Source organism: Mytilus edulis, chromosome 8 (assembly GCF_963676685.1).
Source record: "Mytilus edulis chromosome 8, xbMytEdul2.2, whole genome shotgun sequence".
Lineage (NCBI taxonomy): Eukaryota > Metazoa > Mollusca > Bivalvia > Mytilida > Mytilidae > Mytilus > Mytilus edulis.
In genome coordinates, this window is record NC_092351.1 from 70,790,672 (window position 1) to 70,804,416 (window position 13,745).

The following is a 13,745-nucleotide window of genomic DNA, read 5'->3' on the forward strand; positions in this document are numbered from 1 at the left end:
ATTGTTTCACATTGTCATTTCGTGGCCTTTTATAGCTTATGAGCTTTTCCCATTATTACAGACAGTACGGTGAACTATAGTAGCTAATTTCTGTGAAATTTTGGTCTCTTGTGGAGAGTTGTCTCATTGGCAATCATATCACATCTTCTTTTTTTATATATCTCTCAAAAGCGAATATTGATAAAAATCCAAACTCAATGCAAACCTTCAATATAAGTACAAACAGCCAGTAAAGTGACAATTTCCCAATATTCAAACGGTAGGAGGAGTTGTGTTGAATAGATATATATCCCAAAACAGGACGAACTGACAGAAAGACGGACGGACGGACAGGGTAAAACAATTTGTTCCCAATTTTCAGTTGAGGGGCATAAAAAGTAAGAAGGTATCTTTTCAAAAATTATGCCATATACAATTGTATAAATGACTATTTGTATTTGATTTCAAAATTTGATATATATAATATATATATATATATATTTATAAATGTATATTCTTTTGCTATCCATATGTATGTTTATTATTGATACTGCATTTTAAATTCATGTTTATTTTTCGCTGGTATAACCTCATGTAACGATCATGTATGCATGTCTGCAGGCTGAGAGAATTAAGTTTAACAATTGCAATCAATAGATAGGTGGGGCTTCAGCTTGTTGAACGTTATTGGAAGATAAGAGTATTTAGAACATTTAAAGGGACACTAGCTGCCAAATTCGTGTTCACCGATTTGACTCAAATTCTCATATTTTATTTATAAATGTAAAACATTTTCCCAAACTATCAAAAGTATAAAATAAACAATTTACAGGACATGGTCTCAATAAGATGTAGCTTCGTTTCGTGTGAATTTTAGCCAAGACGCTATATAATTAACTATCGAGTTGACCTTCTTTGACCATATAAGAGATGTAAACATAAACATAGAAATGAATAGATTTAGCAACTCGTGTAATTGTATTTTTATAGGTACGTTAAATTTTGTATTGTTACGTAGATCAAAAATTTATGTTTATCGTCGATTTTACCTTTATAAGAATGATTTTGTTTGTATCGAATCAGTTAATCAAATCATTTACCTAGTTTCACTTTCAATGTTGACATTCTTTTCCTTTCAATACCCGTACACGGACAATGCATGCGTTATTCTATCTCTTTCAATGGGGTTAAATTGGAGTTCACATGAATACAGATTTAATGAGGTCGAATTATTCACTTGCAAGTGAATAAGTCATTATCAGTGTTTATTATCATAATTTGGACAAAATTGAACCATTTTAGCTGATAAAAGCAAATTATTATTTCACTATTTCACTTTCATTAATGATTGAACAAAAAAATCATACTTTTGATTTTTTATATATCTCGTAGCTAGTGCCCCTTTAAGCTAACAAAGCAAGCAAGTCATCCGAACCTTTAATCTACATGCATAAGAAAAATAGCTGTTAATCATGCGAATAATCTTTAATATTTCAATTATAATTACCTTTTTACAGTGATTTGGTAACTGTGGTTTTCACCCGTTAACCAAGTTTCCCAACTGTATTGCTGCAACCTGGGCATGCGTCCAAGCCTTTAAATCCAGTATCTACATGGACATGTACATCAACATCAACTGCTGGTCTTTTATGCTTTTTACAACATGGACGTCCTTTATGGAAGTGGCATGAATGACGATTCCTATGATATTCTGTACTTGACGAATCTCCTTGCACGGACGAACTCCCACCACGTTTTCTTGAATTTCGACTTTTATGTTTTCTGAAAAACTTTCTGCCCGAGCTTGATCCTGATGACCGTCTACCTGACCTTTGTTCAGATGATGTACTGTCCGACTGCGACTCGGTTGAACTTATAGCTACATTTGGTTTTGTAGAATTGTCGTCTGACTTTGATAACCTGATACCTAACCTTAAATTGTGTGACCTGTTGCGGAACCTTGGATTCTGTGACTTGCTGCCCGACATTGGATTCTGTGACGTGTTATTCGACCTTGGATTCTGTGACGTGCTACCCGACCTTGGATTATGTGACTTGCTGCCCTTCCTTGGATTATGAGACTTGCTGCCTGACCCTGGATTCTGTGACTGTGACTTGCTTCCCGACCTTGGATTCTGTGACTTGCTACCCGATCTATGATTCCGTGACTTGCTACCCGACCCGTGATTCTGCGACTTGCTGCCAGACCTTGGATTCTGAGACTTGCTGCCTGATTTTTGATTCTGTGACTGTGACTTGCTTCCCGACCTTGCATTCTGTGACTTGCTACCCGATCTATGATCCTGTGACTTGCTACCCGACCTGTGATTCTGCGACTTGCTGCCAGATCTTGGATTCTGTGACTTGCTGCCTGACCTTTGTATGTGATTCTGTGACTTGCTGCCAGATCTTGGATTCCGTGACTTGCGACCATTTAGTTTTACGATCGATTTGTCATTTGCTTTTATAGAATCATTGCCTTTTTGTATTCCGTTCGATATGTCACCTGTATTTTTGGAATCATCGCCATTTTGTTTTCCTTTCGATTTGCCACCTGCTTTTATAGAAACATCGCCGTTTTGTTTTCCATTCGATTTACCACCTGATTCTTTAGAATCATCGCCATTTTGTTTTCCTTTCAATTTGCCACCTTCTTTTTTAGAATCATCGCCTTTATTTTTTCTTCTGTTAGTTGCTTTTTTTACCCTACTTTTAATTGGTGCTATTTCACTACTTTTAGTATTTTTTTTTACATTATTTCTTGAAAGTTGATTTTCTGATTTATCAATAAACCTTTCATTTGACTTCATTCCTCTTGATTTTGATTTAAACATCGGTGGTTGTATTGAGGGTAAATCTCTTTTATTCCTTGATGCTACGATTGGTGATTTTGAGTTATCTATTGTTGTGGATCTTGTAAAATTGATCTTATCACATTTTCCCGTGCTATCATCATTGTCTGTAAAATATAAAAAAAAAAGATGTGGTATGATTGCCAATGAGACAACTCTCCGAAAGCGACCAAAATGACACAGAAATTAACAACTATAGGTCACCGTACGGCCTTCAACAATGATCAAAACCCTTCCCGCATAGTCAGCTATAAAAGGCCCCGAAAATTAATGTAAAACAATTCAAATGAGAACAATCTTATTACAGGTAATCTAGTTACATTATTATACATACTGTTACAATTTAAGGGGTGAGACCTTGGTTCAGGGTGATAACTCTATAAACCAGTTACGTGTTTGTAAAAGTCAGATTGCATCTACGTATTTTTTATTTAAAGTATTTACCTGAAACAGATTGGAATACATCTGTTTAACATAAAGCTTAGAATATGTTTATGAAAATGGTTGACACAAACGTACAGATGATTTTGAGAGTTATTTCCTTGACCTTGGGTCTACCTTCTAAAAGCCATCACAACGCTTATGCATCTTATATTGCCTCTTATAAATGACTCGCCTTTTTTCCTAAAACTAATGATAGTATAAACAGAAGGTGAAGGTACAAATTTCAAGCGGTGTTTTTGTCACTGTTTTAACAACATAAACACTACAGTTCAATTATCATGATTATACAGATCAATACAAAACAAATTTTTGTACGACTAGCCATTCTTAAGTATATTCACATTTCTTGTAAATAATAGGTCTGCATAAGTATCGAATATACCCTTCCGATTATGTACATTACTTAGTGAGTACACTCTGAATAATGCGTAGTCTATTCAACTTGAAGATAAGCTATCATTTACCATGGTTTTGATTTGAGCATGAATTCAGAAATTTTTGCCATGTTTTATAATATTGCGAAAAATACGACGAGGTTGGGGTCTTAAAAACTGGATTAAAACAGATACATTCTTTATGTGGCTGTTACAAGCAAGACACATTACAATAGGTGTTCCCATTGTTAACGTCTGTGATACTTTTTTGTTTTTTTTGTTCATCCCTTGGACGTTATATACTGGTATTATGTACATATTTGGTTTCTTCTATTTCAAATAAAACCGATCTCACTGACAGTCATACTACATCTCATTTTTTTTCAAAAATGAAATTCTGTACATATAATTTTGTTTTAAAGCTGTTATCCTTAAGCAAGCAAGTTAAAGGTTTGGTTGGTAAGTTGCTTTGTTTGTATAAATATTTGCTTAATCGTTGTAGTTAATATTGACATCTACAATCAATAGACAGACATGGCTTCAATTTGTATACAGTGCTTAACTTCCAATAACACTAATCAGTATAATGTTCAAAATCTGAAGCCCCGCCTATCACTTGAAAGATGTCAATCTTAATTACATGTTTGAGCAAACATTTATACAAACAAAACAAGAGGTATGTTTTTGTTTTTCGTGAAAGCACAAAACAGAATTCACAGTTTAAACATGTGATAGCCTCTGACTTGCACGAATAAACCAATAAAAATATCAATTACAGCTAATTTCCTAATGCACGTAAAGTAAAACTTTGGTTAGCTTGCTTGCTTTGTTTGTATATAGTACAATTGTAATTGGAATAACGTCAATTCAAAATTTATCGTCATAATAAACGAGTGACCGGTGAAAAATAATGTTATGCCAATTCTTGAACCAATGCATATAAACATGATAAACTTAGTCTTCTGTGCACGATTTTATCATTTTTTTCGCATAAATTTCGTATAATCGTCAATTTTTTTTCAATCGTTCAGTGTTGTTGTGAAAATATGGCAGGTAATTAAAGTTCGTGTTTTAAAGCCGAAGTTTAACTATTGTCACCTGTTTTTCAACAATAACAAAAAAGCATGGATATTGACAACGTGTTTAACATGTTCAATCAGATAAAAGTTTATTTTAAGGACATCTATGCGTATTGCGATCACCGGATTGTTACGAGATGGGTCACACTGAGGTAACTTTGCATACGGTAAATATGTCGGGGAATTAGAAAGGAAGCAATTAAAGTAAAGTAAACTTCTTCTAAATATGAACAAATTAAAGAATTTTCTTCAGACAAAAGTATATGTACAAAAGTTTAATAATGAAATCTATCCATTGAGCTATAAAAAAACATATATGCATTATTTTTTTTAATTTGAGGTTTCTTATAACTTTAATAAATGTATACTATATACAGGTTGAAATATGACTATATTATAATATATTGTTGGAAGATGTTAATTACAAAGCTTGAATTAATCTTAAAACAAACAGAACAAGCAAGCCTACCAAAGTTTTATTCTACAAGCATTAGACAATATTTACCACAATCGTTGTCCACATGTGATGATGTTACTGCATTACATTGGTTTTCTGAACAGCAGTAGGTACAGGACCCTTCAAAATTACCCTTGTCGTCCCAATAACATTCATCTGCATTATTTTCTTCTCTGTTCATGCAAATCTGTCAACATTGGAATAAACTACGTGTAGAAACACATCAAATATGTTAAGTAGGTAGACCTAGGTTAAGGAAAATAACTCTTAAAATCATCAGTACGTTTGTGTCAACAATTTTCAAAAAAATATGCTAAGCTTCTAGGTTACATAGATTATTTTCAATCTGTTTCAGGTAAATGCTTAAAATACATTGATGAACTTGACTTTTACAAACGCTTAACTGATTTTAAGAGTTATCTCCCTGAACCAAGATCTACCCCCTTAAATGAGACTCATCCGATTGAAAAAACAAACATCAATAGTGTACTTATGTTCCCTTGTGTTGATGGGCAAGCCATATGCGTTTATATTGTAAATTATTGATTGATTATATTGTTCAAATTGCGTGAAACAGATTGAAATTTTGAGAGGTTTAAAATTAGTTTAGCTATAAAACCAAGTTCAATCCACCATTTTCTACAAAAGAAAATGCATGAACCAAGTCAGGGATATGACAGTTGTTATTCATTAATTTGATGTGTTGGCTCTTTAGATTTGCCATTTGATTAGGGAATTTCCGTTTTGACTTTTTCTCGCGAGTTCAGTTTTTTTACTATAACAAATTGGAATCTATAATAGTAGAATTTTTGGGTAAATTCGCTTTTACGGAGATCGAGTCGGGTCCATTCCAGCTTTGGGTTGTTGTTTAATTGTTAAATGTAGCATGGCTGCGTCCAGGCCTTATTTTTTGGATGGCTAAATTCAAAGCAATTTTTATAACCCTCCCACCCACACCAATAGTATTATTGGCTGGTAGCTTGCTTTGCTTCTTCTTAGCTTTAATAGTGCGTTTTGACCAGTTCTGAGCTGAATTAGCTCATGCTTTATATTTTGGAAGCTTCAATTTTCTTTTTAGTTATATTATATTGCTTAACGTATTTTTTAAACAGTAATGTTTTCATGTGATTATTTTCTAAGCAGAGCTCTATAACAGCTCATATGGGGTAGTAGTTTTCATATTCTACTTATAGCAGTTAGCTTATATTATGTCTTTTTGCTTTTTAAGACATGCTTTATATTCATTGCTCTAATGTTATATGTGTAATTGTGTTTATTTGATACTTGTAATAAATTGTTGCACCCAGTACTCGTTTTATATGAAGTTCATAGTAAATATATCAAACAATTTTTGTGAACGTAGTGTACTGAACTCAGTTTGCACTATCATTATTCAATGTTCAGGGAACGTAAACCTTAGTAAAAACTTGGCATATATATTAAATAGTTCGATCACTTCTTAATTAATATGTGCACTTAGTTTCAAGTTAATGTGACCACAAACTATCTTAAGGAAAATAAAAGAACATAGATTATTTGTAATGCCCATTAATAAGGATGTAAGAAATAATTTTAAACATAAATATGGTACTTGCATGCATGTGACTACATCTGGTCGTTGTTGACACCAATCCGTGCTCCCGGAAGTTATACTGTGTCATGCAGTGTCCCTGAAATTTGAATACATTATATTAAATACAGATTAAAAGCATCACATTCAATCGGCAGTGTACTCTTCATTTCATTCTTTGGTGGACAGTAAAAAAGTAGACCGTCTCTACTTTTCTAACGGACACTACACTTATATCATAATGACCAACACAAAAATTTACTTATATTGGAATTTAAATATTCACAACTAGACAACATTGAGATAGGATCCATCTCTGTGGGCCCAGCTGTGAATAACGTGTCATAAAACATTTGTATCTTTACTACAGGACATAGGGTGGTCAACAGAAACCAGTTATTTACCTTGACCTTTGACCTAGGAAGTTGCACATACATTAAGACACACCCTTTTGTGTTGGTTAATATACACGTCGAGTATAAACTTTGGAATCATAAAGGGTCTTAAGATGTAGAGCGGACACGCTTTTACCATGTTCATGAGGTTGTATACTTAATTCAAAGTGTTTGACCTTGACCTTTGATATAGCAAGTTGTACATACATTATGAAACCCCCTCTGGTTTTGGTTTATATACATGTCAAGTATAAATTTTAAAATCCTTGTCAGTGATGATTTCTTGACAATTGTTTTTAATTAGTAGATACATATTTATTGTTATTAGGATCCCACCGAATGGCGGTCATCCTAAAGTGACCAGTGTGCCCGTCCATCCGTAACAAATTGTGTCTGCCCTTTATCTAGAGTCTCTCTCGAAAATCTCTGAACTTTGATTTGAAAATTTTCATAACATGACTATGCGCTCACCTCCATCTCAATATATTAGATACTTTCCACTGATGAAAAAAATTAGCAACGTACTTACATTCTCTTTCAACACACTGAAGAATATCATGTGTACAATATACAATTCTCGTAAACACAGGTTGTATGAGCAATAATTTATAAGGGAGCCACCAGTTAACTCAAGTTTTTTTCAACACTTAGTATCAAATTAGAAATTGAATAATTTGGTTCAAAATTTAACACTATAAGGCAAGGGGGTAATCTTGATTTAGAATATTTTTTTTGTATCAATTTGGGAATTGAAATAATTGTTCAACATCGTGATTATACTGGTGAATTATACGATACGTACATGTCCTGAATGACAGTGGTTAATCTTGGCACATGTTTCGCCATACGGCAAATCAACACAGGAGAAACAGCTAAAATCGTTTTTCTGAGCAGATCTCTTTCGTTTTTTCAAGAAATCATAGGCATCAGATGGGACATTGATGGGCTCGCCTGAAAAAAATAAACAAGACTATTAAAAACTCAGTAGCTAATGCTCATGAGGAAATAGCGAGCAAATAAAACCTTTATTACTCGAGAGTAGGTTCTTGATACAGCTGAAGTTTAACACAAAATGTAATGACGGAAGGAAAAGGATGAATTCATTCCAACCATATTTGTAATGACGGAAGGAAAAGGATGAATTCACTCCAACCATATTTGTAATGACGGAAGGAAAAGGATGAATTCACTCCAACCATATTTGTAATGACGGAAGGAAAAGGATGAATTCACTTCAACCATATTTGTAATGACGGAAGGAAAAGGATGAATTCACTCCAACCATATTTGTAATGACGGATGGAAAATGTGAATTCACTACTACCATATGCATATTTGTAAAACGAATGAAAAAATTGACTTCGGATCACTGTTTCCATATTTGTAATGACGGATGAAAAAATTGACTTCTTTCCTATCGTATTTGAAATGAACAGCAAGCTATTAAGTTTATAATGACGGATGATGTAAATGACTTCACTGCTATCAAGTTTATGACGATCGAAACAGAACGCTGTACGATTTACCTGTGCGACGGTGTCAAGTCGAATGGAAAATCGAAAAGAAATCGTATCGTGTAAATGAACCTTTAATGTAACTTCTTTATGCCGCGTGCTTAGAGGAGAAGCAGCAAAAACAAATGTTAAAGTCTTTGATGGATGACAATGTGACGCCAATGCTGCAATGTTCAATGTATAATTTGTATGATAGGTATTCGCGAGTATATTACATTGAAAAACCAAAAGTCAGACAACACTGATTTAACAACCCATTGTGGTAACTTAATTAAAGTCATATGAAACTTCAAGTTAAAAAAAAGAATATGTTCCATATACTTGAATGGCCAAGTTTATCTCTTAAAGAAGTGAACGTGAAAGGTTTTTCAAAATAAAATCCTTTAAATTATCAAAATTTTCGTCATTGTACCGATATCATATTGCATATTTGGCTTCTCAGACACTTATCGCCGATCTTTTCTCGTATGCAGTGACCTTAACTATGGTTCCTCTCGTTATAACTTTGGCCACCGCACAGCACAAGTGCGATTGGAAAACGTGGTTAGAGAATGTAAACGCACGTGCTCCTTGATTTTAAATAGCAATTTTGGATGCTTAAAGAACGAATATAATACAACAAATCAATGAACAACTGTTAAGGAATATAATCATATTCAAAACAGTGTAGCTGTGGCCATTGATTGACAACCTTAAATTATCCCATTGACTAGGGCAGATTAGGTGAACGTGTGTCTGTAACGACAACTGCTCACTACTTACTTATTATAGAATTTAAACTGTGGGGTTACCAAAGGTTCTTAACGCCTTTACTATTAAAATAGTTCGAAAAATTAGTCAGGAATAACTTTATGTTTTGATTTATATTATTGATATAAATCAAAACATCGTGTTATTCGTGATTAGTTTTTCTAATTTCTTTATTTAGGTGTTGAGAACCTTTTGTGACCCCACAGTTTAAGTGCCTTTAACAAGTTCATAGTGAGCAGCGGTTGTTACAGACAAACGTTCACATAATCTGCCCCAGTCAATGGGATAATTTAAGGTTGTCAATCAATGGCCACAGCTACACTGTTTTGAATATGATTCTAGTTTGATTTCCATATTTGAACGCATGGAAAATATATAAAACATGTCAAGGCTCTTTCAATTCATTTATCTGTCACGTTTTACACGTGCTTTGTTTTTATTGTTAACTGAATGCCATAACATTTGTCGATGATACGTTATATAATTGTAATAAATATAAACTAGAGGCTCTAAAGAGCCTTTGTCGCTCACCTTGGTCTATGTGAATATTAAACAATGGACACAGATGGATTCATGACAAAATTGTGTTTTGGTGATGGTGATGTGTTTGTAGATCTTACTTTACTAAACATTCTTGCTGCTTACAATTATCTCTATCTATAACAGTACTTTCTGTGGAAAATGTTATTGAAAATCTTCAAATTTTAAGAAAATTGTTAAAAATTGACTATGAAGGGCAATAACTCCTTAGGAGGTCAATTGACTATTTTGGTATACTGACTTATTTTTAGTTCTTACTTTGCTGTACATTATTGCTGTTTACAGTTTATCTCTATCTATAATAATATTCAAGATAATAACAAAAAAACAGCAAAATTTCCTCAAAATAACCAATTCAGGGGCAGCAACCTAACAACCGATTATCCAATTCATCTGAAAATTCCAGGGCAGATAGATCGTGATCTGATCAACAATTTTACTTCCTGTCAGATTTGCTCTTAATGCTTTTGTTTTTGAGTTATAAGCCAAAAACTGCATTTTACCCCCATGTTCTATTTTTAGCCTTTGCGGCCATCTTGGTTTGTTGGCCGAGTTACCGGTCACATTTTTTTTAAACTAGATACCCCAATGATGATTATGGCTAAGTTTGGTTAAATTTGGCCCAGTAGTTTCAGAGGAGAAGATTTTTCTAAAAGATTACTAAGATTTACGAAAAATGGTTAAAAATTGACTATAAAGGGCAATAACTCCTAAAGTGGTCAACTGACCATTTTGGTCATGTTGACTTATTTGTAGATCTTACTTTGCTGAACATTATTGCTGTTTATAGTTTATCTCTATCTATAATAATATTCAAGATAATAACCAAAAACAGCAAAATTTCATTAAAATTACCATTTCAGGGGCAGCAACCCAACAACGGAATGTCCGATTCATCTGAAAATTTCAGGGCAGATAGATCTTGACCTGATGAACAATTTCACTCCCATGGCAGATTTGCTCTAAATGCTTTGGTTTTTGAGTTATAAGCCAAAAACTGCATTTTACCCCTATGTTCTATTTTTAGCCATGGCGGCCATCTTGGTTGTTTGGCCGGGTCACCAGACACATTTTTTAAACTAGATACCCCAATGAAGATTATGGCCAAGTTTGGTTAAATTTGGCCCAGTAGTTTTAGAGGAGAAGATTTTTCTAAAAGTTAACGCAGGACGACGACGGACGACGACGACGGACGCCGGACGCCAAGTGATGAGAAAAGCTCACTTGGCCTTTTGGCCAGGTGAGCTAAAAAACTGCTTGCAAGGCTAAGTTCAGAATAGATGCAAGCATTGGTCCAATAATTTCAATAACATTAAAATTTAATAACTGGTTTCATATGACTTTAAAATTATAGTGCACAGGACAGACGTGTCTAGAACTTTATCAACAGTTACTTCAGATTAGTTTTGGAACCCTTTTCAGTCGAAATATGTAATTAAGTGATCACAGATACCCCTACCCGTAATAACTACACGTTGTATAAACTCAAATTGACCTGAATGCAATGTATTGAGATTAATTGACTTGTTAAACACTTTAACCATGTATTGTATATTTTTTGTCACTTGAGTTTTATTTTATTTTTGCATTTTAACCCGTTAGGGTTTCACTTTTTGGCAATACAGATATTAATGACTTATTATATAATTATCTTGTAAGTTGAAGTTTGAAGATTCGTAAAATAACCGTTAAAATCGATCTTGTAATTTATAAGTCAAGTCTTTGCCATACAATGAATGAGTGTACTATAATTTTTGAACTACTAGTATTACCCAATAAACCAAATGATTTTTCCAAAAAGTCAAAATGCAAGCATAACCACAATATCATAGAACTGACTTCATAGCTAATATTTTCCTTTGATATAATAAAAAGTAAACATCACCTGAGTTTGAACTGCTACCAGATGGTTGCTTCGTAGTTCGAAACAGTTTTTTGTCAGATGGTTGGTTCGTAGTAAGCAACACGTTACTGCTGGTTGGTTGTTTCGTAGTAAGCAACACTTTATTGCTAGATGGTTGTTTCGTAGTTGTATACAATTTGCTTACAGAGCTATAAGACAAAGGCTTTGGCGGTGTAGTATTAGGTCGAGATGGTTTGTTTTGTGGTGTAATAGTTACATCTGGTTTCGGAAATTCTGTTGTTGTTATTACGAATTTTGGTGTAGGGCTTCTACTTGGCAATTCAGTGGTGAGCAGTAGGGTTGTTGGTGCTCTAGTAACTACTGTTGAAGGTTCTATCGTTAGTGGGAAATCAGTTGGAGATATTTTGAATTCCTCTTTTGGTGCTGGACGAGTAGTTAATGTTGCGGGTTGAACTCTCGGTCGTTTTGTATCACCTGAAAATATTTACATCATCTAAATTTTTCAACATTATTCATTTTATTTGACAGTTTCAAAATATTTAAAAAAAGACATTGTTATTATATTCATTCAAAAAGTGATCATTTCATCTACAAATTCACATTTGAGAATAATTGCTTAGAACTCACCTTTATCAAATTCATAACGCTTTTAGTTTAGATGCAGGAGAAATTTCCAAAACCGTATATTGAAATTAAAAGCAAACAGTTCAATGTCGAAAAAAAATAAATAACAATTAAAAACCAATTGTCCAGAGAATATTTAATTGAAAATCTTTCCACCAAGAATTATACAGTTTGATACAAAAATATTGAAATTCATTTTAAAATGTCATTCCAAGCGTCAAATGATAGCTTATTGTACGATGGCTTAAAACATATATGATTTAGAGACATTTTTTAAAATAAGGAGGTAATTCGTTACTTCTTGTTTGAAAAATGTCACTTCTGGTATTATTTGATATTTTACGGAAATCATATGGTTGTATATACTTGCACACTATAAAAAATACAAAAATAGCTTCTTCCGGTTATCAAAAGTCACTTCCAGTTATCTTTCTAAGGTCATAAAGCTTGCAACCTAATACAAAAAGTCCCATGGCTTTATTATGTACACATACGGAATAAAAACAACTATCAAAATTACAATGTCAAATTTACCTATATCCTTTAGCTCAATTTGAAGGTCATAACTCAAGGACCTCAAATCAAAAGACACTTGGTCTTTATTATATATTCTGAATGATTTATATTACCATACGCCTAATTTTAAATATAAGTGGAGAGAAAACTCCAATTTAATGTTAGCGTACCTTTTTCAGCCAAAATGTATGTGTTACTAGTCAACTTACGACATGTCACAGCAAACAGTTTAGAAATATTTGTTGTCGATATCTTATAAAGCTTTTGAATAGAAGTGAAAATAAGCCTAAAACTAAAGTTAGAATATGACTTTGACCTTTGACCTTCACTTATTTTTTCTTTTTTGGACCAGGGACCTCAAATCAAAAGACCTCCAGTCTCTATCACTTATTGTTTACCAGTTAGAAATGCAAATCACTCATATCAAAGGCACTAGAACACACCCGCGAAATCGCGGGCATATACAGCTTGTGAACTGTTGTAGCATGGTTTTTTGTAAAAGATATTATGTATGGAGAATTTCATAAAAGGTATCAAAAGCCCTCTCCCTGTTTCCAAAGTCCGATATTTGTTTCCTTTCTGTTAAATTCAATTATTTTCGTGTTTCTGGCCTCAGACCATAATTATTCTTTCCCGAGCTTAAAAACACCCGATCCCGACGTCCATAAAAAGGTTTTCCCTCCCTCTAATCTCTACCCTACTTTCATTTTTGTCAAAACACTACTTCTACTTTAAACAGTATTTTTTATGCCCCACCATGTTATCTTATCTGTGCATTCATGCGTGC

General features: G+C 33.5%; 1 protein-coding gene across 5 annotated transcripts in view; it reads right to left on the minus strand.

The window, feature by feature from the left end:
* LOC139486171 (muscle M-line assembly protein unc-89-like) overlaps nucleotides 1-13,745 on the minus strand; it is a 103,969-nt gene that overhangs the window by 1,584 nt on the left and 88,640 nt on the right. For 4 of the 5 annotated variants that reach the window (XM_071270960.1, XM_071270957.1, XM_071270958.1 and 1 more), the window contains 5 exons: nucleotides 11,840-12,292; nucleotides 7,953-8,101; nucleotides 6,781-6,855; nucleotides 5,234-5,372; nucleotides 1,487-2,938 (listed from right to left, as the gene is read on the minus strand). In XM_071270960.1, coding sequence (XP_071127061.1) covers nucleotides 1,524-2,938; nucleotides 5,234-5,372; nucleotides 6,781-6,855; nucleotides 7,953-8,101; nucleotides 11,840-12,292 — 2,231 coding nt within the window. In that variant the 3' untranslated portion in view covers nucleotides 1,487-1,523. The remainder of the gene's footprint in view (nucleotides 1-1,486; nucleotides 2,939-5,233; nucleotides 5,373-6,780; nucleotides 6,856-7,952; nucleotides 8,102-11,839; nucleotides 12,293-13,745) is intronic. The other variant, XM_071270961.1, reaches the window with a different exon arrangement.